This window comes from Lampetra planeri, chromosome 63 (assembly GCF_965212315.1).
Source record: "Lampetra planeri chromosome 63, kcLamPlan1.2.h2, whole genome shotgun sequence".
NCBI classification, from domain to species: Eukaryota; Metazoa; Chordata; class Hyperoartia; order Petromyzontiformes; family Petromyzontidae; genus Lampetra; species Lampetra planeri.
Window position 1 is genome coordinate 4734729 of NC_136169.1, and position 23359 is coordinate 4758087.

Sequence of the window (23359 nt, forward strand, 5' to 3'; positions counted from 1 at the left end):
CGTCGTGTGACGAAGGGGGGGGGGTCAAAATCGTCAAAAATCGTGTAACGTCATTTATGGACGGCCCCTTAGCTAATGCCTCACCATTCCTCACCATGCCCTCACGTACCCTCATATACCCTTACCATGCCCTCACGTACCCTTACCATGCCCTCACATACGCTTACCATACTCTCACCATGCCCTCACGTACCCTCATATACCCTTACCATGCCCTCACGTACCCTTACCACACCCCTCATGCGCTCTCACCGTTGCCCCCCCCCCCCCCCCCCGTGTTCTCACCAAGTGTGTGCCCAGGCGTGAGACGGGAGCTGGTGGGAGTCTGCTACGAGCCTGCCAGCGGAGGGCTCTGCCGTGGGTCCTGTCGGTGTGTCGCCTGAGCCGTGTCCACCCACGCTGAGACGTGTCCACCCACGCTGAGACGTGTCCACCCACGCTGAGACGTGTCCACCCACGCTGAGACGTGTCCACCCACGCTGCTGAGACGGGCGAGGGTGAGTGGGGGTCGTGTGGTCGTGAGGGCGATTGGGAGCGGTGGCGCAACGGTTAGCGCGCTGCGCTACGAACCCGGCGATCCAAATTCGATTCACGCTCACGGCCACCGACACCGATATCTGAATTTGACCTGGGCCTCCCCTAGGTCGACTCAGCCTCAAATGAGTTCCTGGTGTGATGTGTAGCCATCGTCACTGGGGAGACAAAGGTGGCGGGGCGTGGTGCTGGCCTCCCACCCCCTCGTGTGCCGTGCCGGCCTTCATAGGTGCTCGCTAACAGCACTTGCCCCAACAGTCTCTTATGGCTGTGCGGGGAATCTTAGTCTCAGCTCAGCTCTACAGAGCCCCTCTAAGAGGTGATTTTGGTCAACTCTTCCAGGGCTGGTCAGGCAACCTGGCAGAGGTGGGAGTACCCACACTTTACCCCACTGTGGTTTATCCCATAGTACTGCTGGAGGCAGGCTGACGATTGCTCAGGCAACCTCTGGATTGCAAGTCCAGTGTGCTTGCCAACTACACCCAGAGCCGTCCCTAGGGTACTGCGAATCAAGCGACTGCCCCGGGCCCTGTGCTTTGGGGGGGGGGCGCACTTCTATGTCACGGTATCAGTTGCAATACGGTTTTGTTTGAAGGCGTTGGGGGGCCAACATCGAGTGCTTTACCCCAGGCCCTGACTACAGCATTCAGCTATCTCAAGAACTTTGAGTGAAAGCACTCTATACATATGATTTATATTCGGTTATACAACCTTTCATCGATAAATCCACATATTAAGTTAATTTGCGGATATTTATGGGTTTTAAGACAAGCAATTTATTAGGAAGCAAGAAAACCCACCAGATTAATGAAAAATATTTTTCAAATCTGGAAGAAAATCATTTTTAAACAGCACAAGCATCCAGGAATATCTATAGTGACAGTATGTTGGAGAAAATCTCGTAGTTTGTATAACTTCTTATTAGTAATAGCAATTCTCATGGCCTGCGTCACCGTCCCTATGAGTATAACTTTTTTTAAAGTAGCGTTACAATCAGTGGAAGGAAGTGTAATATTGCTTATATTACATTCTTTGGTGATGCATCACTAAGTGCATTATATTAATTAATACTATTGACATGAGAATTCAGCCCAGGCCATCAGCACCAAGTGAATTATGCTAATTATAATCTTGTTGAAATGAGAATTGAACCAAGAAATGCATCACTAAGTGGATTATGTAAAAAGAAATGTCAATCGTGTAACATTGTTATGATTTAATTTATCAGGCCCCATAGTTTATGAGGTGTTGTCTCCCAGCTATATCCATGCTCCCTCTTGTGACTGTTATATACATTTTAACGCAGTGTTATTAACAAACATGTTGAATAATTCTGTATTAGATTCACCAGCAGATGATCATTTCAGTGTTGTCACAGTTAAATGCTATAATATTGTCATTGCAATGGTTAATTGATATTCTGTCTGTTATTGTGATCATCTCTGTAGCAAATTGCAATTGGGCAGCTGCTTGCATGATGTAAGGGACTTCCTTTATCAGGTTGGGAATGTTCAGAAATGCAAATGCACCATAGTGGTGAAGTATGGATGATAAACACCCTCAAGGTAGTTTGCACCTAAGTGGGTAGTGTAGTGGTTAGCGCGCTGCGCTACGAACCCGGCGTCTCGAGTTCGATTCCCGCTCACGGCTAACACCGATGATGATTATCTGAACCGGTCATAAACGCGGGGACTGGCTGTATCGCCAATTTTAAAAGCAGATATAAATTTAGCTCGATGGTTTTGTGCAGTCATTGGTGTGCGAAATGAAACCATAAATTCGCTGCATGTGAAAACCCAGTTTCATTGCAGGATGCTGAAACCCGGATTCGAGGCCAGCATCTGAGCAGTGCCAGCTCAGCACCGACCTCTGACCCGCCCGGCCACCCCGATGTTAAATATTTCTCGGAAGGCAGTGTTAACCACGCAGCTTCTCCCCGCTCCGCCCCCTCCCTCCTTGCGTGCGCAGCGCACGTCTCCCTCTCTCGCGCGCGCTGCCGGCGTTTACCGGCGTTTGCCGTCGCGATGAGCCAGCTACGCTACCGCAAGCCGCACAGGGAGCAGGGCAACGGGCGGCGGCACAACGATGACGTTCGGCACGGAGCGCCGCCGACCGGGATGGACAAACGAGGTGAGGACCGCTTCGTCGAGAACGAAACCCGGGAGAGGCTCGACGGAGAGACGAGAGGCGGCAGCGTGGCTCAAACCGTCGGGGCCGGCTGTGGCAAAGTGCCAACAGCCCCGTCCACTGCCCGTAATGTTTCCTTTTATGTCGCCGGACGTCGGGAGTACTTGTAACGCCCGGACAGGGTAAGTGTAGTCCTGACGTGGTTTCAAAACGGCGTCTGAGAAACGGTCGTTTTGAGACTGTCCTCGCGACTGCAGATGGCGAATTAAAAATTCCACCGCTCTGGGATTAGAGGCTCCTTTGTGAGGCTTTGTCACCATGGGGACTTTGAAGACAAAGTGAGTGTCAGCCCTCGCGCTATGCGCCGCCAGCCCAGGACTTTTGTCCGGAGGGGGCCGTCTCGTTGCGTGATGCGCTGCGAGCGTGAGGCCCTGTGAAATTTCCGCCCCCACTCTGGGCATGCGTACGTGTGTGTGTACGCGTGTGTGTATGTACGTGTGTATGTACGTGTGTGTGTGTACGTGTGTATGTACGTGTGTACGCGAGTGAGTGTGAGAGTGCTGTTGGCCACCCACCACCCCGTGTGCTGTCGGCCTTCATAGGTGCTCGCTTACAGCACTTGCCCCAACAATCTGTTAAATCTATACGGGGTATCTTTGTCTTTGTGTGTGGGAGTGATTGTATCGTATTTAGCACCAGTAACGATTATCTGAACCGGTCCTGGGCCTCCCCTCGGTCGACTCAGCCTCAGATCAATACCTGATGCGGTGTATTGCCATTGCGGATAGGCAGACACATGCGGCTGGGCGTGGTGCTGGCCACCCTCTCCCTCGTGTGCCATGCCGGCCTTCATAGGTGCTCGCTAACAGTTCGTGTACCTACAGTCTGTTAAGGTGAAACAGGGGATCCTTTATGGTGAATAATCCACTCTGATGCTAACCCGATGAGCCAAGTGTGAATCATGCTCGCAGCTAATATCGGTGATTCACTTTTGAACCATTCCTGGGCCTCCCCTAGGTCGACTCAAATGAGTGTCTGATATGGTATATAAATATTACCGCTGGGGAGACAAAGGCCCACTGGCTGTGGTGCTGGCCACCCACCCCACTTGTGCCGGACTTAATAGGTGCTCGCTAACAGTACTTGACCCAATGGTCTGTTAAGGCTATGCGGGGGATCTTTGTCGCGTCTCCCCACCCAGATGGGGCGGTGGTGTCGAAAAAGCGGACGCTGGGGCTCGTCCTCGGCTGCCTGGTGGGAGTCGCTTCAGGGCTGTGCCATGCCAAGTACCTGGGCACGCTGCACGAGAATGAGCTCTGGTTCTCCAACATTCAGGTTGGTGCACTCACAGTTACTCACCCTGCTTGATTCCATGACTGCTGGGAACCCAGTCTAGGAATGGTGCAGTTCAGGCACAAGGTCAGCTCTAGGATCCGGGTTCGCGTCCCCACGTTCCATAAGCTACGAGGCTACGTTGGCTCACCTCCCCCCAAAATCGCACCTCCAGTTAGCACGGTTAGCTACGTACGGCGGGAAAGTAGTTCGACATACGTACATACAAATGGTTGTGGTGTCACAGTGCGAGAGTCTCACTGCGGCATTGAAGCCACGAGCTCGCGACGCGTAGCCCCTTTTGAAAGTAAGCCATGTGGCGTGTGGTATAAGAGTGCCACCCGGCCTGGTGAGAGTTCGCTTGGCCTGGTGAGGCTGCCGTGTGATGTGAGGCCCTGAGCACTCTCCAGCTTTGTGAACGTGACATGAGCATGCGGCATCGGTGAGAGGTCACACCCAGTTAGGGTTGCTCTCGGACTCAGCCCAGTGCCAGCAGCAGACCAGTACGAGTTCTCACTGACCATGCCATCTCAGATCATCTCCTGAGAACCCCTCTCTTCTACGTTGGCCATACGTTTTTGAAAGATGTGGGTGGGGAGTCCCCACATTTTACCCCACTGGCCATGCAAATGGTACGGCACCCTTGCACAAGCTGCGCCGCACGATGTCCTGGGGCTCACAGAGGTTTCCCTGCAGGATGTGGAGCGTGAAATCTCGTTCAGGACAGAATGCGGCCTCTACTACTCCTACTACAAGCAGCTGCTGCAGGCGCCCTCGTTCCTGCAAGGTGAGATGGTGGCCTGGCGAGCGATGTGGCCAAAACCACCCCCGGTGAGCTCGTCCACATTGCAGAAGCTAAGCGGGTGGAGCCGAGTTGGAAGCAGGATGAATGAACACTCCTGCAAGGTGGTCAGGAACTGGCAGTGCTGAGTATATGTACATTAGCTGTGTCTATTTCAAAACATAATCTGTCCCTCTATCTCTCTCTGTGGGTCAGTCTGGCTGTCTTGTCTGCATATTTATTGGCCCATCTGTATGTATAGCTCAACGAAGTGACTTGTCATGTGGAAATGTATAGCAGCCAAATACTCTAAACTCATGTTGTTGATTCTAAATGCGGAGAAAAATCCACGTGACCACAAGGAGTCCATGCAAACTCCAAATATACAGCAGGCGTCAGGGTTGGGGTCGAACCCACAACCTCCAGGCGAGCGAGTTAACATCCCGTGACCGTGGCACCCCAGACGTGAAATGCGTGCGTGGTTTCACTTGTAAGCGGTGACAGCCTCTGCTTCCCCTCCATCAGCTTTAGCGTCACTCTCCAAGGCAGCTGCCTTATTCCATCCAATGATTGGGGAATGTTTTTATTTAAGCGCTCGGCATGAGATTTCGAGAAACGTTGAACTTCAGGCTGAGCCTGCCTTATGAGTGAAACCAAGGGACTGTGAAACCATGATCGGGATCAAAGCCATGACATCCGGCATACCAGGCGAGGTAGTTAACATCTTCCACCATGGCACCCAATCGTGTGCGGTGGGATGATCATGCGCCGTGGCCGTGGCTGCTGCTGCTGCTGCTGCTGTTGTTGCCAGGCATTCGTGAGCTGGTCTACGACAACCGCACTGAGTCGCTACGGACCATCAATCTCCTGCAGCGCATGAACATCTACCAGGAGGTCATCATGGGCCTCCTGTACTGCACCCTTCCCCTCCAGGTAAAGCCTCGGACCAAGTCAACAAAATCAGCTCGTCCGATCTCACAAGCTAAGCGGCGGTTTAGGCTGCTGTTGTGGGCAGCAGATGGCAGTTGAGCGAAAAATCCATTGTTGTAATGTACATCTATGCTCACCAACGCATACTGGCCAGCATGGTGAAGTATGGTTAAATAACCCCAAGGTGTGGGGAGGCCCTCGTCCGGCGATGATGTTCGAATGTTGCACTAAGCTAATGGAGTGAACAAAATTGTACCAACTGCAGCAGTAAGAGAATGAGGACGGATACAAGCGAGACGATGAAACAGAACGAGATCAGTTTCGATTCTTGCATAAGATTTTGACCCCGAACCGCGACAAATCATCAAATCGCCGGGCGTGGGCTACATCGTAACGGTGTGTACTCACACGTAACCTACAAACGCCAGACTCGTGCGTCCGTTCTCACACGCGCTCTTACAAATCAAATACCCAAACAAAATGGACGCTCCCTTGAACGACCTGGCTTACCGGCTTGCTTCAGTTGATTCCAGCTCGCTATTGGCTGTTCACCGGTGTGGTGATGAGTTTATTGGACTCTTCTTGTGTACAAAGACAAAGGAAAAGATACCCCGTGCAGCCTTAACTGACTATTGGGGCAAGTGCTATTAGCGAGCACCTATGAAAGCCGGCATGGCACACGAGGGGGTGGATGGTCAGCACCACGCCCAGCCACACTTGTCCCCCAAGTGGCGATGTTTACACACCGCACCAAGTACTTATTTGAGACTGAGTCGACCTATTTATGTTGAACATCTTTCCCCCTGTACATAGCCAACCGTGCTAATCGGAGGTGCAGGGAAAGGACAACAAACTAAACACTAAAGCAGTTCTAAAGAAATGAGTCTTCAATCTATAATATCGTCGGAAGGAAGAGTGCTTCAGAGGGCCACAGAAACGCATTTGAAAGCGCGCGATGCAGTGACCGTCTTTGTTTGATGGTGAGCCAAAAGCCGCTGCTGTGAGGATGACGAGACCAAGACAAAGCCACACACACCTAACGCGTGCGTCCATCTACACACGCGTTCGTACAGTCACCATTGCCACGACCTTACCGGTCCGTCCTTGAGCTCTACTCTGTTGTGCCGCTACCGCCCCCCCCCCCCCCCTGCAGGGTTGGCTTGAGCCCGTCTACTTCTACATCCACGCGGTGTTCCAGCTGCAAGGCCTCTACGTGGTGGCGCTGCACGTCACCGCCTGGTTGCTCAGCGGCACGTGGTTGGCGGGCCTTTTGGCCGCCACGTGGTTCACCGTCAACAGGTGAGGGAACGATTCCCCTCCGGCGTGCGTCCAGGCCGTGCCAGCCGAATGTTGTTTGTCTTCACCAAGAAGGAGCTTCTCAGGAGCGTGGAGTGAAACTTCGTGGTACAAACCCTGGAAACACCGTTGGGAGAGCGATTGCAGCGCGACCGTGAAAAACCCCCGCGGTCGATGAGAATTCTTGTAAATGGGCCGGCTACGTGAGTGGCCGAGGTGGAGGCTCAGAGGGTGAAGCACTGAGCCAGTGACGCCGGGAGCCTGAGTGTGAATCCAGCCGTCCGCCTGTGAGTATCCGCTTGAATCACAGGCAGCCGCGACACTCGAGCAGACTCACACCCAGGGTCGCAGTGGCTGCCGGCTCAGTGTTCTGACCCCTGTTTCCATCCACCTTTGACTGGCCTTTTACACTTAATGCCATATACTTTAACTGTTAACCATTTTTTTATTTTCCCAGGTAAGACCCACTGAGCAATGTCGCTCTTTTTCAGAAGCGACCTGGCTACAAATGATAGCTCAACGAAGTGGCTTATCACGTGGAAATGTATAGCTTCAGCCAAATACTCTAAAAGCATGTTTCTAAATGTGGAGTGAAAAACCGGGGGACCCGGAGAAAAATCAACGCGGCCACGGAGAGAGGCATACAAACTGCACACGTACAGGTGTCAGGGTCAGGATCGGACCCACGACCTCCTGTATACCAGGCGAGGTAGTTGACAACTCGCCACCGTGGTACCTTAACTCGCCACTGTGAGTTGCTAAGGTGGCTTTTATTGTATCAGATCACCGAGTCAGTAATACTGAGAGCCTGGTTTCAATCCCAGGTTTCAGCCACCGATGAGTAAAACAGCTTCTCAAGTGTAGTGAGTTGATGGTCCCAGCAAAGTCACCAATGACCGCACACATTTAAGTTTTGTCCTGAACTTAATTTGGCTAAAACGCAACCTTTGGGAACAAAAAGTATTGTGGTTTTTTGGTTCGGACACTTGGTCGTTTTATGCCAAAATTCTTGCCATGAACCCTCGACTACCCAACATGATTTTCACGTTTACGAAGATATTAGTGATACATGCCAATACTTTGATTACATTCTAATCAATAAAGCTCCTCACCGGTGATCAATGTGATCAATACATTAGCCACACGTGTGAACGATAGCTTTGACAGTGTGACAACCTTGTCGCGTGGCGGAGGGGTTAATGACGATAATTTTTGCATAAATCTTAAGACCATGCGTCCTAACCAAAAAACAAACGTGGATCAACATTATACAGCGGTGAGAAATTATGAAGCCGTGGCACTAAAGCTGCGTGGCGGGGCGGACGGTGGTGGTGGCTCGTCTCCCACAGGCTGGACACGACCAGGGCGGAGTTCACCATCTCCCTGCGCGAGAACTGGGCCCTGCCCTTCCTCGCCTGCCAGGTGGCCGCCGTCACCTGGTATCTGCGGCCCAACCTCAGGCCCCGGCAGGAGGTAAAGTGCGGCCACCGCACCACCCTGAGCAGACGGTGGGCCTGTGGCGACATGCACCCTCGTGGGGAATGTTGACGTCCTGCAACGAGATTGTTGGACACTATGATTGGAAGGGAACTTTCGGAATAGCATTTTAATAAGCGCGTGTGTAATGGTTTACATTTAATTGGTCGTTCTTGTGAGATCATTATTCACTGTGCTATGCACCTGATGACCATAGTTTAATTCCCACTCACAGCCAATGAGTACTTTGTGCGGTAACATCAGCACTGGGGAGACAAATGTGGTCAGGCATGGTGCTGGCCTCCCACCACTTCGTGTGCTGCGCCGACTTTAAGAGTTGCTCGCTAAAAGCACTTTTCCCAACAGTCTGTTAAAGGTTACACGGCAGATGTTTGTCTTTGTGCGCGTGTGTGGTTAGCGCGCTTTGCTACGAACCCGGCGACCGGAGATTGATTCCCGCTCATGGGCACCAACACCGGTGATGATTATCTGAAACGGTCCTGGGCCTCCCCTAGGTCGACTCGGCCTTAAATTGATACCTGGAGTAGTGCGTGCATACGTGCATATGTGTGTACGCACTTGTGTGTGGGCGTGGTGCTTGCCACCCACCCCCTCGTGTACCGTGCTGTCCTTCATAGGTGCTCGCTCTTGGCTTACCATCGAACCGTGGTCACTGCATCGCGTGCTTTCAGATCAGCTTTTGCGGCCATCTGGAATGCTCTTCCTTCTGATATTAAGAAGCCACTGGAGTTATGCACTTTTAAATCTCAATTGAAAACTCGTTTTGTTAGAACTGCTTTTTGTGTTTAGTTTGTTGTCCTTCCCCCCGCAGCTCCGATTAATTAGCACGTTGGGCTACGTACGGTGCCAAAGAACTTCAACACACATACAAAGACAAAGATCGCCTGTATAGCCTTAATAAACTGTTGGGGCAAGTGCCGTTAGCGAGCACGTATGAAGGCCGGCAGGTGGGTGGCCAGCACCACGGCCACCTGCCTTTGTCACCCCAGTAGCGATGTCTACGCACTTGTTCTACATACATATATACATGCTAACAGCACTTGCCCCAACAGTCTATTGAGGGGGATCTTTGTTTTTGTCTTTGTGTGCCCAGAGGCCGGTGCTCGCTGCAGTGTGGCTCAGCACCTTCGTGTTTAGCCTGGCGTGGCAGTTCAACCAGTTCGTGCTGCTCATACAGGCGCTGGCGCTCTACGGCCTACGCTGCCTGCAGCTCGCGCCCGCACGCAAGGCACGTGAAACCGCATCATCATCATCACCATCATCATCACCATCATCACCGTTATCGTCAGCATCGTCACCATCGTCATCATCATCATGGATGGCCATCGAACAATGGTGGCCAATGCATCGCGCACTTTCGGATGCGCTTCTGCGGCCGTCTGGAACACTCTTCCTTCCGATGTTATGAAGCCACTGGAGCTAAGCACTTTCAAATCATCTACTGTCCTCCCCTCACACCTAAGATTAGCACGATTGGCTATGTACAGTGCGAAAGAAGTTCAACGTACATACGTTTATCTTCACCATTATCGTCATCATCGTCACCATCGTCACCATCGTCATCATCATGGACATCGTCTTCATCACCATTTTCAGCATCACCGTCATCTTCGTCATCATCACCATTATCGTTATCGTCATTATCGTCACCATCGTCATCATAATGGACATCATCATTGCCATCATAGTTATCCTCATCATAATCGTCATTACCATCATCATCACCATGGTCATCATGGTCATCGTCATAATCGTTATCACCTTCATCATCATCATCATTGTCACGTCATTAATTATCACCTCCATAACCGATCCTAGCGGTCGAGTTTGCTTTGTTCTTGCTGTATTGTTTAAATAAAAAGGAAGAAGAATCATGCATATGCATGGATTCTGTGACGTTTTGCAACATCATCTTCAGCTACGGGATATGGGGGAGTGAAACTCTGGGATGTGGGAAGTGAAACTCGCTGATCGATACGAGCAGTGAGATGTCTGTCCCTTCATAGGTGATCGCTAACAGCATTTGCTCTAAAAGTCTGTTAAGGCTGTGCGGCGGGGGGTATTTGTCTTTGTGTCTAGGGAGGGGGAGTGCAGTGGTTAGCGCGCTATCTTATGAACCCAGCGACCCGCGCTCACGACCAACACCAGTGATGATTATCTGAACCGGTCCTGGGCCTCCTCCCCTAGGTCGACTCAGCCTAAAATTGAGTACCTGGTGCGGTGTGTAAACATCGCCACTGGGGAGACAAAGGCGGCCGGGTGTGGTGCCAGCTACCGACCCCCTCGTGCCGTTCCGGCCTTCGCTGGTGCTGCTCACTAACAGCACTTACCCGAAAAGTCTGTTAAGGCTATGTGGGGATTTTTGCATTTGTGTGTAAGTGTGTGGGGTGTGTGTTTACGAATTTATCGTGGGGAGCAGAGGTGGGGCGGTTAGTGGACTGTGCTACAATTGCAGCATCCTGCGTGCCATTGATCATCTACCCCAGGAAGGCCTCGCTCCCCGAGTCTCAAGCCTCGTTGTCAGGAGGGTGCTGCGGCATCGGGGGATGATCTTCGTCTTTGTCCGTGCGCCGGGGTACAGGTGGACTGGGTGCTTGCGGGCCAGACGATGTCCATGCTGCTCGTGTGCCTGCTACAGTTCCTCAATCCCATGATCCTTGGTTCACTCACGCTCAGCTTCCTGCTGGCCACCTTCCTGGCGAGGCGACTGCAGGTAACGAACAGTCGGCTGACCATAACTTCCGTTGTATCCAAGTGCGGTTTCCCAGCTTTGGCTGTGTATGTACGTATGCAAAGTTATTTCGCACCGTACGTAGGCAACTGTGGTTCTCAGCGGTGCGGGAGAAGGACAACAAAGAAAACACAACAAGCAGTTCTAAAGAAAATAAATGTTTATCTCGGTGATTTTAAAGTGCATAGCTCCAGTGGCTTCCTAATATCAGAAGAAAGAGCATTGTGTTTTTTTTAAAAGCACCACGTTCAAGCTCACCGAGGTTAGAATACTATTTATTATTTGAACTCACTGGGGTCAGAATACTCTTTATTTTTTGAACCTTGGGGTACACATTTTGTGTATGTACGTTGAACCGTGCTAATGCAACCGTGCTAATCGGAGGTGCCAACCGTGCTTATTGGAGATGCCAACCGTGATAATCTGAGCAAAATGACTCCCCCCCCACCCAGCCCCCCTGGGGTCAGAACACTATAATGGGTGAGTGCGTCTTGCGACCTTGTTCACACTGGCTTGTGTCTATATGTAGGTACAAGACTAAGTGGCTAACTCCCAACATGATAACAACTATCAGCTTAACTGGCTGGGGGGGCTGTTAACTAGCACAGCCAGCGGTGTTCAAATAATACTGCAGGGGTCAAAATACTCTCGAGGGATCGAACGCGGCGGCCGTCTTGATTGATGCTGCAGGTCTATTATGCGTGGAATGTGGAATACGCGTCGCCTGCTTCACATTGGATGTTAAAGACCCCGTGATGTCATTCACAAGAGTAGTCCATTGTGTGTTGGCACCGTGGTACAAATTTTGCCGAGTTTGAAAAATGACACCACAGCTTATCAATTTGTAATCTACGTAACAATCATCACCCCCAACTTCGAAAACTTGGCAGGAACCCTCCTGCAAAAAGTCATGAGTCTCAAGTGAGACTTTCCCCGTGTACACGAGTGAAATAAATAAATAACTTTTACTGCCAATTTGCAGCCGGACCTGGAAATGGGCGGGTTCTGGCGACGGATCTCCGGCCTCGCCCTTCACCTGCTCATCGTCACCTCTCTCACCTTGGCCATCAACTTTGGTGCCAAGGTACGACGGGCACGGTCCGGTTAGCGATTCTGTGGTCCTCTGGAATCTGAATACAAATGCATGCCGAGGCGCCGTACAGAAACTGCGTGACGTGCCCGCCATCTTCTTCTGCTTATACTTCCGTACGGCTGCTAACGTAGACGCAGAACGACAATTTCACATTCATGTGGTCCAGCCAGATATCTGCTTCGAGAGTAGGGGAGTCTTTCGCCACGATGTCTCCTTTGTTTTTGTGGATCGGGCATTGCGTCGCTAGACGTTGCACGGTCTGTCCTGGATGACCACAGTAGCACATTACTCCAGGATAATTTATCATTTTCCATTTGTGCATCAGGTATCCGCATCTACTGCCATGGTTTGTGTGGTGGATGCGGTTTAGGGTGTACCATGAACATACATGCGCACCATGGAGACAGTAATGTATACACTAGAGAAGATGCAGTTGGTTATAGGCAGAAAAGAAGAGGAAGTTCTTGAGTCTGGACTTTAACAGGGGCAGCGAGTAGCCGGCACGGATGGCTGGGGAAGGGCGTTCCACATTGGAGAAGTTTATTTTCCAAGTAAAGTCCAATGAATTGTACAACTCCTCTTCAAGAAGCAAACTTCCCATCGAGTGGAGATTCCACAAAAAACTACTTGTTGCTCACACGTAGGAATGGATATTTGTGAATACTGTCCGAACCAATGTAGTGTCACCCAACCCTGATGGCAGGACTCTTGAGAGATGGCGACCGCTACGAGCGGTGATTAAGACAAACTACAAAGTGACAGCCAACGGACAGAATACGACTGACAGCCAGAGCGATGACATCAAGTCATGTGCAGGAGCTAGATAAAGTTTAAAGATGTATTTCGTTTAATTAGTCGATTACTCAATAGAACAGGATATTGTCTATTTTGCAAGAGCGACCTAGGTCACCGAGAGGGATTATTGAATCACGAGATCATGAGAGATGGTGACGACTTTGTGTAGGCCTTCATCTAGCAGTGGATGTTTTTTATATATATATACTAGGTTAAGACCCACTGAATTATATAACTCTTCTTCAGAAGTGACCTGGCTATCAGCATGTGGACATTGATACAGCCACATACTTTAATCGCAAGTTGATTTTAAGTATGGAGGGAAAAACGGGAGGACCCAGAGAAAAATCCATGCAACCACGGGGAGAACATACAAATACCACATGTACAGGCGTCAAGGTCGGGATAGAACCCACGACCTCCTGTGCACCAGGCGAGGTAGTTCACATCTCACCACCGCGTGTGCCCGGCCCACAGGTGCTGCTGCAGCTGCAGTCAGACGAGCACATCTTCAAGTTCCTCAAGGCCAAGTTCGGTCTGGGTAACACCAGGTAACGCAGAGTGCACTTTGCATATTCCTGAGATAGGCACACAGAGGTAGCCGTGGCATGCAACTTTGCCTGTGTGTGCGTGCCGTAGTGCAGTGGTTCGTGCACTGCACTACGAACCCGGCGACCCGAGTTGGATCTCGCTCGTGGCCAACACCAGTGACGATTATATGAACCGATTCTGGGCCTCCCCTAGGTCGACTCAGCTTCAAATGAGTACCTGGTTCGGCGTGTAAACATCGCCACTACAGTTTGTTAAGGCTGTACGGGGGATCTCGGTTACTAAAGCAACCTTCGTCGGTCGCCATAACCTCTTGCCAAAAAGCCTTCAACACTTTACGTAGCCTCAAAGCGCATCGATCTTGGCACAAGCACTGTGATGAGCACCTCCGATTAGCACGGTTGGCTACGCACGTACATTGCAAAATAAGTTCACCATACATACGTACTGCCACTTAGTGGCAAATGACGTTGATAGCGACACCACCACCTCACGTGCCGTGCCACCCTTAATAGACGCTCACGAACAGCACTTGCTACAACAGTCCGTCAAAGCTGAGCGCGGGGGATCTTTGTGCGTGCCCACAGGGACTTCGATGCGAAGCTTTACCTGTGCGAGGAGGCGTTTGGCTGGCTCCCGCTCGACACGTTCGTGCGCCTGTCCCGCACCGCCGTGTTCCCCGTCTACGCGCTGGCACTCGCCGTCTGCACGATTGGCGCCGGCGCCGCCGTCTTCAGAAAGCTCAGGTGCCCGTGACGGTCACGACAGTCGCTCTCGGGCGCGGGTAGGGTTCACGTGGCTGGGGCTGTTCTTCCCCCCCTTGCATTTTTATATCTAGATTGCGCGTGTGCCTGGTCAGTGCGCTGCCCTACGAACATAGCGACCCACGTTCGATTCGCGTTCATGGCCACCAACACCGGTGGCGATTATCTCAACCGGTCCTGGGCCTCCTCTAGGTCAACTCAGCATCAAATGAGTACCTGGTGCAGTGTGTAAACTTAGCCACTTGGACGTGGTGCTGGCCACCCACCCCCTCTTGTACCGTGCTGGCCTTCATAGGTGCTCGCTTTTGGCTAATCGAACAGCCGTGTAGATGCTCGACGGCGTGGGTGCGCTAATTGTCCACCGCAGTTGCCGCTGGAGGACGGCAGTCAGCGCTGTGTCACTGCACATGCAGTGAACCCCCCTCTCTGTCCGCAAGGGTTACGTTCTTGAAAACGCTCGCGAATGCAGGAACCTCATTCCATTGGGAAAAAGTAGGTTACGTATCTGGTAGGAGTGAACATGGGGGGAAATTATGAATGTTTAATAACAATGATAACATTAAACAATTAAATAATTGTGAAGAACAATGTTCCTTTGAATTACCTTTGATGACGATGGAGGTGGTGGTGATGTTGATGAATTCAGGAGGATGACTCCTCGGGAGAAGCGTGCGATTGATAACAATACACAGTTATCATTTTAGCGCAACGCTCTCCCTGATTGCATTCGCCTTCTTTTTAATGGACTTTAAGGTCGACTCGTTTATATCGAAGCGTATAAGCGAGTGGACTGTCAGTGAAAATGCACATTTGCGAGTGCAGAGCGGGATAATCACAAGACTTGAGGACGAAGCGGGCAGCCGATGGGGACGTGCCCAATTTTCGCGGGCAGTTTCCGATGCAGTAACATTCTGCACCTCCCCGGCCTCGGTGGTCTGTAGGCACGCAGACGGGTCGCGGATGCCGGGGTGCGGCCGGTCGTGAACAGGGAATGAGTTTCCATTTTAGTAACTCATTATTACGCGAAACTCACGAATCGAGAAGTCGCGCATAGCGGGGGTTCACCGTCCGCACGGTTCGTCTGAATCCTGGCGTGGTGCTGCGCGCAGAGGGCCTGGCGGCGGCGAGGTGCGCACGGCGCTGGGCGCGAGGGACGTGTTCCTCCGCCCCGACCTCCTCTACAACCTGGCGCACACGCTGCTCTTCTTCCTGCTGGCGCTCTCCACCATGCGGTCCGACGGCGAAGGGAGACGACGGGACACGGGCGTGCGCGCGCGAGCCGCGTTTATTCGAGCGAGAGTGATGCCGTACCACCGTTGCTTCGTGGAAAAGCAGCCGTAGCCGTTTCGAGCACGGCTCCATCCCGCTGCCACCGACTATCTGGGTTGGCCGGGCAAAAGCATGAACTGGGCGGTGACAGTTGTGTGTACGCACGTAGAACTTCTTTCGTGCTGTACGTAACCAACCGTGCTAATCGGAGGTGCGGAGGAAGGACAACAAATATATCGGATGCATTCTTTCACAATGATCAGAATTAGCCATGACCAGGGGTTGGCAACCAACGAAACATGAACTCGATATTTCAAGGGCCGCAATGCACGTCGGTAACGTCACGAAGCATTCCCTTAATGAGCCGCATGTGGCTCTGGAGCCGCAGGTTGTCAGCCCCTGGCCATGACCAATCCACTGCTGGATGAAGGCACCCCCCCCCCCCCCCCACCACTGAGCCATCGTCATCTCTCGCGGTCCTGCGACGGCGCCTGCCGTGTTCTAACGAGGCGGACGCTGTGCCCGCCGCAGGATGAAGTACCTCTGGACGTCGCACATGTGCGTCTTTGCGGCGTTCGCCGTGAGCGACGGTGGACTTTGGGCGGCGACTGCGCAGGCACTGGGCAAAGCGCCCGAGAAGGTGCCCAGTTCTAACAACAACAACAACACACCCGACATTCGCCACAAAGTGCTGGTGACCTCACGGCGCCTGTGCCAGGCCACGTTTACTTCGAGGCCTCGTGAAGTGTCGAAGGCTCGCTGACAGGTCACGGGACAAACCCAGGTGACATGGGTTGACTGAGATGACTGGCAGATGCACCAGCTGTGCCCCCTACTGTGCCAACTTGCTGCGCCGCCCAGTTCTTACACACACACGTGTACAAAGACAAAGATCTCCCATGTAGCCTACACAAGTTTCTGAGGCAAGTGCTGTTAACGAGCACCTATGAAGGCTGGTATGGCATGCAAGGCGGTTGGTGTGGATAACACCGTGCCTGGCTTCCTTTGTCTCACCAGTGCTGATGTTTACACAACGCACAAGACGTATGTACGTTGAACTTCTTTCGCACCGTACGTAGCCAACCGCGCTAATCAGAGGTGAGGGTATGGTGTCTAACCGTCGACTCTTCTGTGTCCCGGAGCAGCTGAGCAAAGCTCGATACGTGGTGCCCGCCCTGCTGCTGCTCTACACAGTTGTGCAGGTGGGTTCATCCGCGCAGCAGTGGCGACTTTTTGATAACCGTCGAACAAAGATCGTTACCGCATTGAGACGCGCTTCTGTGGTCGTCTGGAATGCTCTCCCTTCCGATATTAGGAAGCCACTGGAGCGATGTACTTTAATAATAATACTTTCATTTTATATCGCATCGTTCATGCCAACAGCATCCCACAATGCTGTACATCTTTTATATCTGAATTGAAAACTCATTCCTTCAGAACTTATTTTTGTGTTTAGTTTGTTGTCCTTCCCCCGCACCTCCGATGAGCACGGTTGGTTACGTACGGTGCGGAAGAAGTCCAACATACGTACGTAGATGATCAATCCGCTGAAATTCCAACAATGAGCTCTGTAGGACCGGTGACATCGCGGGCAGTGTGTTTATTGTTGGAACGTAAATTGTTTCTGTATATAAAATAAGTCAATGAAAGCCACACGAACGAGCTGAGCCGGGCGTAGCCGACTTGTGATCTGGCGCTCTTGAAGGCGTAAGGGTTGGTGGATCGCATTTGGATTAAAAATAGTTTAGTTTTATTCGTATATTTTTTTGTTATTTGTTCACCTTTCCTACACTTAGCACTCCTATCGTGTTTTTGTGTTTGTTATAACATTCTGACCCCGTGCCCCTACTGTACATCTGTAAAAAAATCAGCTTCATAGCTCATCGCATTCATCCTGTGCACATACATCTGAGTCAGAATACGTACAAGGATGGGGCTTCGTTTGTAGGCGACTCGAATCGTCGATTCTCATGGGCGAATCTTTCCCTCCCACCACCCCCCGCCGCCCGACTGTGCGAGAGCAGGCGGCGCCCCGGGTAAGGACGGAGATGGGGGAGCTGCGGGAGTTTTACGACCCCGACACCGTGGACCTCATGAACTGGATCAAGTGAGTGGGAAGCTGGGAAGCTTTGTTATGTTGACACCCTTGACATCGTCGCTGAGATATTTCATCGACATGGATTGTCGAAGTCAAAACGTTTAATAATTAACTGATGAATGCCACACGATCATCGGAATGGTGACATTACTGGTTCAGAGCTGCGTGACCCCATCGATTTAGTCGTATCTTTTACTTAACTAGGATACGACATCAACCGATTAAAACACATCAAACAACATCACGTCTCTTGCCAGGGCGAGCTGGCTTTCATCAAGAACAATAAACGAGCGAATGATTCATGATCTTTCTCTCCACGCGCATGCATGTGTGCGGGGAGCGGTGGCGCAGTGGTTAGCACGCTGCGCTATGAACCCGGCGGCGACCTGAGCTCGCGTTCCCGGCCACGGCTAACGTCGGTGGCGAGTTCGGTTCCAGTTCACGACCAAAAACACGGATGAATATCTGAACCGGTCTTGGGCTTTCCCTAGGTCAACTCAGCATTAAATGAGTAACCGGTGCGGTATGTAAACAGCAGCACTTTGCTTAACAACCGTGTTGAAGGCTATGCGGGTACTCTTTGTCTGTGGTGGTGCGTGTGGGCACCAGGCAGGCCACACCCCCGGACGCGGTGTTTGCGGGCACCATGCAGCTGATGGCCGGCGTGAAGCTGTGCACGGGGCGGGTGCTCACCAACCACCCGCACTACGAGGACAAGACGCTGCGGGAGAGGACACGGCAGGTGCGCCAAGACCTCCTCTCGCCTCCTCTCACCGCCCCCCTCCCACGTCCTGCCACGTACCGCAACGTGGGATGGAGCGGATTACATGGGCTCTTGTGCGGCCGTGAGATGGGGCGATTACATCCAGGAGTCGTAGGAGGATCGTCGGAGATGGGCGGAAGCATTGGGAGGCCTTTATCCAGCGGTGGAGAGACGGTGGCTCTCGTGCGCTATCGCCAGTGACCCCCCCACCATGCACCTGCCCCCACTGGTGGGCGGCAGTCAGAGTCATCGCCTTGCTTCGTGATTTGTGTCCGTTCGGCCATCGTTTAGAGTCATTGGGCTGCTCTAAATTTCCACGTGATGATAATCCGCTTTGTTGAGCTGTCATCTTTGACCAAGTAGATTGTAAAACAGAGAGATATAGCTCAGTGGGCCTTACATGGTAACATAAAAAATTGTTTAGTCGTTTAGTTTAGACAAACTATTTGGAAAATAATATTTGCGCAACTACTTCTCTTCACGAAATGAACCCTGACATGCTCATTGAACTACAGGGAGGGGCGGTGGGAATGTGTAACGATTGACAAATCAGAAGCTGGTGGGGTGGAGCCAGTTTTTACCAGTGAGCAGAACGGGAGAATACAGATTTACTCACTCGCACCCACCGGCTCGCCGACTCGTCCTGCTTGAGCCCAACAGCAATCCGGTTTACCGTCAAGCGTGTGCCCAGGTGTGTGACGAAGTGTCGCTTAAACATTTTACTTAAAACTATGACGGTTTATATGTCTTGGTTTGTACCGGAAATGGCTTGCTGCTGGACATAAAACTTTACATTAAAACTAAGAGGCAAACAACCGTACACAAATGGATACACAACAGAAAATATATTCTCAGACAAGCCCTAAAAACCTCGACTGATGGAGCATCCCTAATGCTCTGGGGCAAGGCCTTCCACAAACGAGGCGCCTGACTCCAGAACGCTCCGTCACCCATTGAAGTCCACTCTCTGCTCCGCTATTTCGCCTCCTCGACGCCCACGGGAAAGGAGTTTCGCGACATGTGCCATCACCGCCCCCGCCCCCAGCGTATCGACCGACGGCCGTTGTCGTCCTGCGTGTGCGACCGAGGTCCAGGTGTACCAGGTGTACGCGCGCAGGTCTCCCGCGGAGGTGCACGCGGTGCTGCTCTCGCTGGGCGCCCACTACGTCGTGCTGGAGGACAGCGTCTGCTACGAGCGGCGGCACGGCCGCGGCTGCCGCTTGCGCGACCTGCTGGACGTCGCCAACGGCCAGGTGAGCAAGCGCCAGCCGCCCGCTCGCGCCGCTGCTGCTATGTCAGTGCCGCCCCGGTGCCGCCCCGGTGCCGCCCCGGTGCCGCCCCGGTGCCGCCCCGGTGCCGCCCCGGTGCCACGCCGGTGCCGCCCCGGTGCCGTGCCGGTACTGTGCCGGTGCCGTGCCCGCGTCACACCTGTGCCACATCCATGCCACACTGGTTCTACGCCGGTGCCACACTGGTGCCACAACCGGTGCCACCCTCCCGTCCTGCGTACCCACACACACAGAGGCAAACGTCCCCCCTATAATCTTAACAGATTTTGGGGCCAGTGCTGTTAGCGAGCACCTATGAAGGCCAACATGCCACACGAGTGGGTGGGTGACCAACACCATGCCTGCGCCGGCTTTGCCTTTTCAGTGGCGATGTTTTCACAGTGCATCAGGTACTCACTTGAGGCAGAGTCGACCTAGGGGTGGCCCAGAACTGGTTTAGATAATTGTCACCAGTGTTGACCGTGAGCTAACCACTCCACTACCGCTCACCCTCACGCACGTGTACGAGCACACACACACTAACAGGTACGCACTAACATCCAGACGCATACACTAACACTGATCTGCATGCACTCACTCGCCTCGTGTCTCGGCTAAAGCACGGATTTGACCCCAAGGTCTCAGCTACTTCTACACTGCATCATTAAAAATTGTATCAAACTAAATGTCAAAAACAGTTATTTTGATTCCACTTGTTTCCCCGAGAGCCCCTCCCTGAACGTCATGACTGGTTTTTCAAGAGGGTCCTGCCGAATTTTCACAGTCGTGGGTGATGATTGCTGTGTATAATCCCAATTGAGTAATTAGTGAGTAATTGTTTTAAGTTCAACATATTTCTCTAAGTCTCATGCTGAGCAGTTACAAAAAACATTTCCTATCATTGGATTAAGTAAGATTAGCACGGTTGGCTACGTACGGTGCAAAAGAAGTTCAACATACATAGATTGGATTTTAATTAGGATGCTTTTATTATGTGTTTAATTACACTTTTAGTTCATTATACTGTGATGTTATTTTTTTATGTATCATTCTTATTGTTTACCGTGTGTCAGTCCCTACATTTAGTCCTGTAAAGCACTTTGCACGAATTGTGCTATGTACATACATTTTTATTTGCTCTGATATTTACAACTGTCACTGGCCAGTTAGCGCTTTGGCCCAGCCAGCCCAGATAGTCACCGGAAGTATCATCTGTGGCGGGGCGGGGGGCTTGGATGACCGTGCAGGTGATGGAGGGAGAAGGCCCCAATGACGCCGATCTCACCGTGCCGACGCACGGCCGCTTCTGCCACGAGATCAAGGCACAGTCGCCGGCCTTTGCACGCCAATTCCGCGCCGTCTTCTCCAACAACACCTTCCACGTCTACCGCATTCTGCACCCTGCGGAGCCGGGGCCAGACCAAGCGGACTCCGTGGACTCGCGAGCCGAGCAACCGGACGGGACTGGAGCTCGTACAGATCGCGCCGGGAGCCCGACCAGGACTCCCGGCTAACCACACGTCCATGCCAGACCCCACTCGACCATTTAACTGTTAAAGCAGGCCTCAGTGCGACACACTTAAACCATTTCATCGTCCTGTGCCTGCTAAACCATGCCGCGCTGATTAAACGGTTTAACCGTGCTCGTTCAACGATCGATTGCACCGGGCCCATTAAACTGTTGAACTATTGAACCGTGCCGGACCCGTTGATCTGTTGAGCCGTGCCGGACCGAGTCTTAGGAAGTGGCAGCCGCGGTCATGGTTGTGGTTGTTAAATACACCGGTGGCCGTGTCCCGCTGAGTATTTGCCCTGCTGGAGTTGTGTTTCTTGAGGCACGGAGGGAGGGAGCGTCTGGCTCTTGCAACACCGTCACCCCGTGCGTCTGCAGGGTAAGTTGGGAACGTGACTGGTTTATGAGGCAGTGTACGTTTAAATAACTCACCTCACAGATGAATGCATTTCCACAATTCGAGGTCCTGTCTTTTGTACGGTCCATCATGGCTCGTCTCTTGTCGTCTCGTACATTCCATTTGAGGTAAGAGTGTTTTGTTGTTTTGTTTGCGTGTGTAATGTTACAGCCCTTTGTCAATGCACTGCTGGATGAAGGCCTTTCCACACCATACAGGTCATGTAGACTATACCTATATATAGATTATAGCTATACATCTATATATTACCATACTTTACCATGATGGTCAGTGTGTCATCGTGAAGGTGTGAATTATAGTAAAAAGTACTGTGAATGTATGTACTGTATGTTGAGTTTCGTTCGCACTGTACGTAGCCAACCGTGCAAATCGGAGGTGCGGAAGGAATAACAACAAACTACACACAGAAAGCAGTTCTAAAGAAGTTTTAAATCTAGATTTAAAAGGACGTAGTTCCAGTGGCTCCCTAATAATGGAAGAGCGTTCCAGACGGCCGCATAAGTGTATCTGAAAGCGCGCAATGCGGTGACCATCTTTGTTCGATGGTGAGCCAACAGCCGCTGCTGCGAGGATGATGATGGTGATGATGATGGTTTATATTCCTTGACGAGATCAGCAAGGTATCGTGGTTCATTTGTGGCCAGCACTTTATGTGATGAGCGCGACCTTTTCATGTAAAACAATACCTATTACTATACTCCCCTATTCTGCCTACCGCATAGCCACCTTCTGCATGTAACTTGCATTCATTATGCCATTGAATTCTTAAATGCACAAATCGGTGCCGTATGAGCATAAGAATCAATTGTAAATCGGGCTCCTTTTCAGACCTCCGCCCTTAATCCCCCAAACCCTTCCGCTGTCTTAAAGTTGGGACTCACCGACGCCTCGCAGAATTAGAATCTTTATTTATCCTGGAGAAATCCGATGAGCTATGAAGCTCTTTTCACATTTGTTCAGCAGTCGCAGGTGTCCCACCATCTGCACGAATGTCACGCGCAATCGCTACTGTCCATTTTCCGTGATGCTCGAGTTGTTAGCGCTACACTGGAGTTTGCATGTCAGTAGCCTGCTTACCATTCACGCGGTGATATATTTTATTGTTGAATTGGCTGAAATGAAGTCCTGGGGATTGTGCCGACGTCAGGCAGATGAGCTGGCCGCCCAGAAGTGGCCACCATCGGATGTCACCCGTCAATATTTGGGCGGCCAAGGTCAAGGCTTTAATAATGGCTCTTCGAATACACATGCACAATTGTGACTTTCAGTGATGCAATAAAGTCAGCGATTGTCTGCTCATATAAGAATGAGCATTCAGGTGGCGCTTATCTTCCCGTTTACTGCTCTGCACCAGTGGCGGAAATTCCACATTTCAAAGGCAGGGGTGAGTTTTATCCATAGGACACCACGACTTACCACTACAAAGTGGTACTGATTTGATCGACCCCATAAGGATGATGGGTTGAGTCAACCCCCAACCAGGATTTGAACTGGGCAACCTTCCGATTTCTAGCTGCTCGCCGGAGTGACTAAAGTAATCAAATTTTGTTCTATGAAGGAAAGAAAGCTGAAATTTGGCACAGATACACCTCCGAATATAT

At 51.6% G+C, this 23359-nt stretch overlaps 1 protein-coding gene across 1 annotated transcript; it reads left to right on the forward strand.

Annotated features, from left to right (window-relative positions):
• The first annotated feature begins 376 nt into the window (after positions 1-376).
• DPY19L3 (dpy-19 like C-mannosyltransferase 3) lies at positions 377-21518 on the forward strand. Its single transcript, XM_078619426.1, has 19 exons — positions 377-497; positions 2503-2664; positions 3863-3996; positions 4690-4780; positions 5586-5707; positions 6858-7003; positions 8350-8473; positions 9591-9725; positions 11079-11210; positions 12211-12312; positions 13594-13667; positions 14253-14411; positions 15539-15661; positions 16230-16338; positions 16844-16900; positions 17723-17805; positions 18406-18538; positions 19654-19812; positions 21075-21518. Exons 2-19 carry the CDS (start codon positions 2559-2561, stop codon positions 21339-21341), a joined length of 2256 nt encoding a protein of 751 aa, XP_078475552.1. The 5' UTR covers positions 377-497; positions 2503-2558; the 3' UTR covers positions 21342-21518.
• Positions 21519-23359: the final 1841 nt, after the last annotated feature.

Coding starts and splice junctions, on each gene's coding strand:
- DPY19L3 (XM_078619426.1), top strand. CDS start 2,559: ATGAGCCAGCTACGCTACCGCAAGCCGCACAGGGAGCAGGGCAACGGG. Junction 15,662..16,229: donor CTGGCGCTCTCCACCATGCG/GTCCGACGGCGA, acceptor TGCCCGCCGCAG/GATGAAGTACCTCTGGACGT. Junction 18,539..19,653: donor TGCGGGAGAGGACACGGCAG/GTGCGCCAAGAC, acceptor ACCGAGGTCCAG/GTGTACCAGGTGTACGCGCG.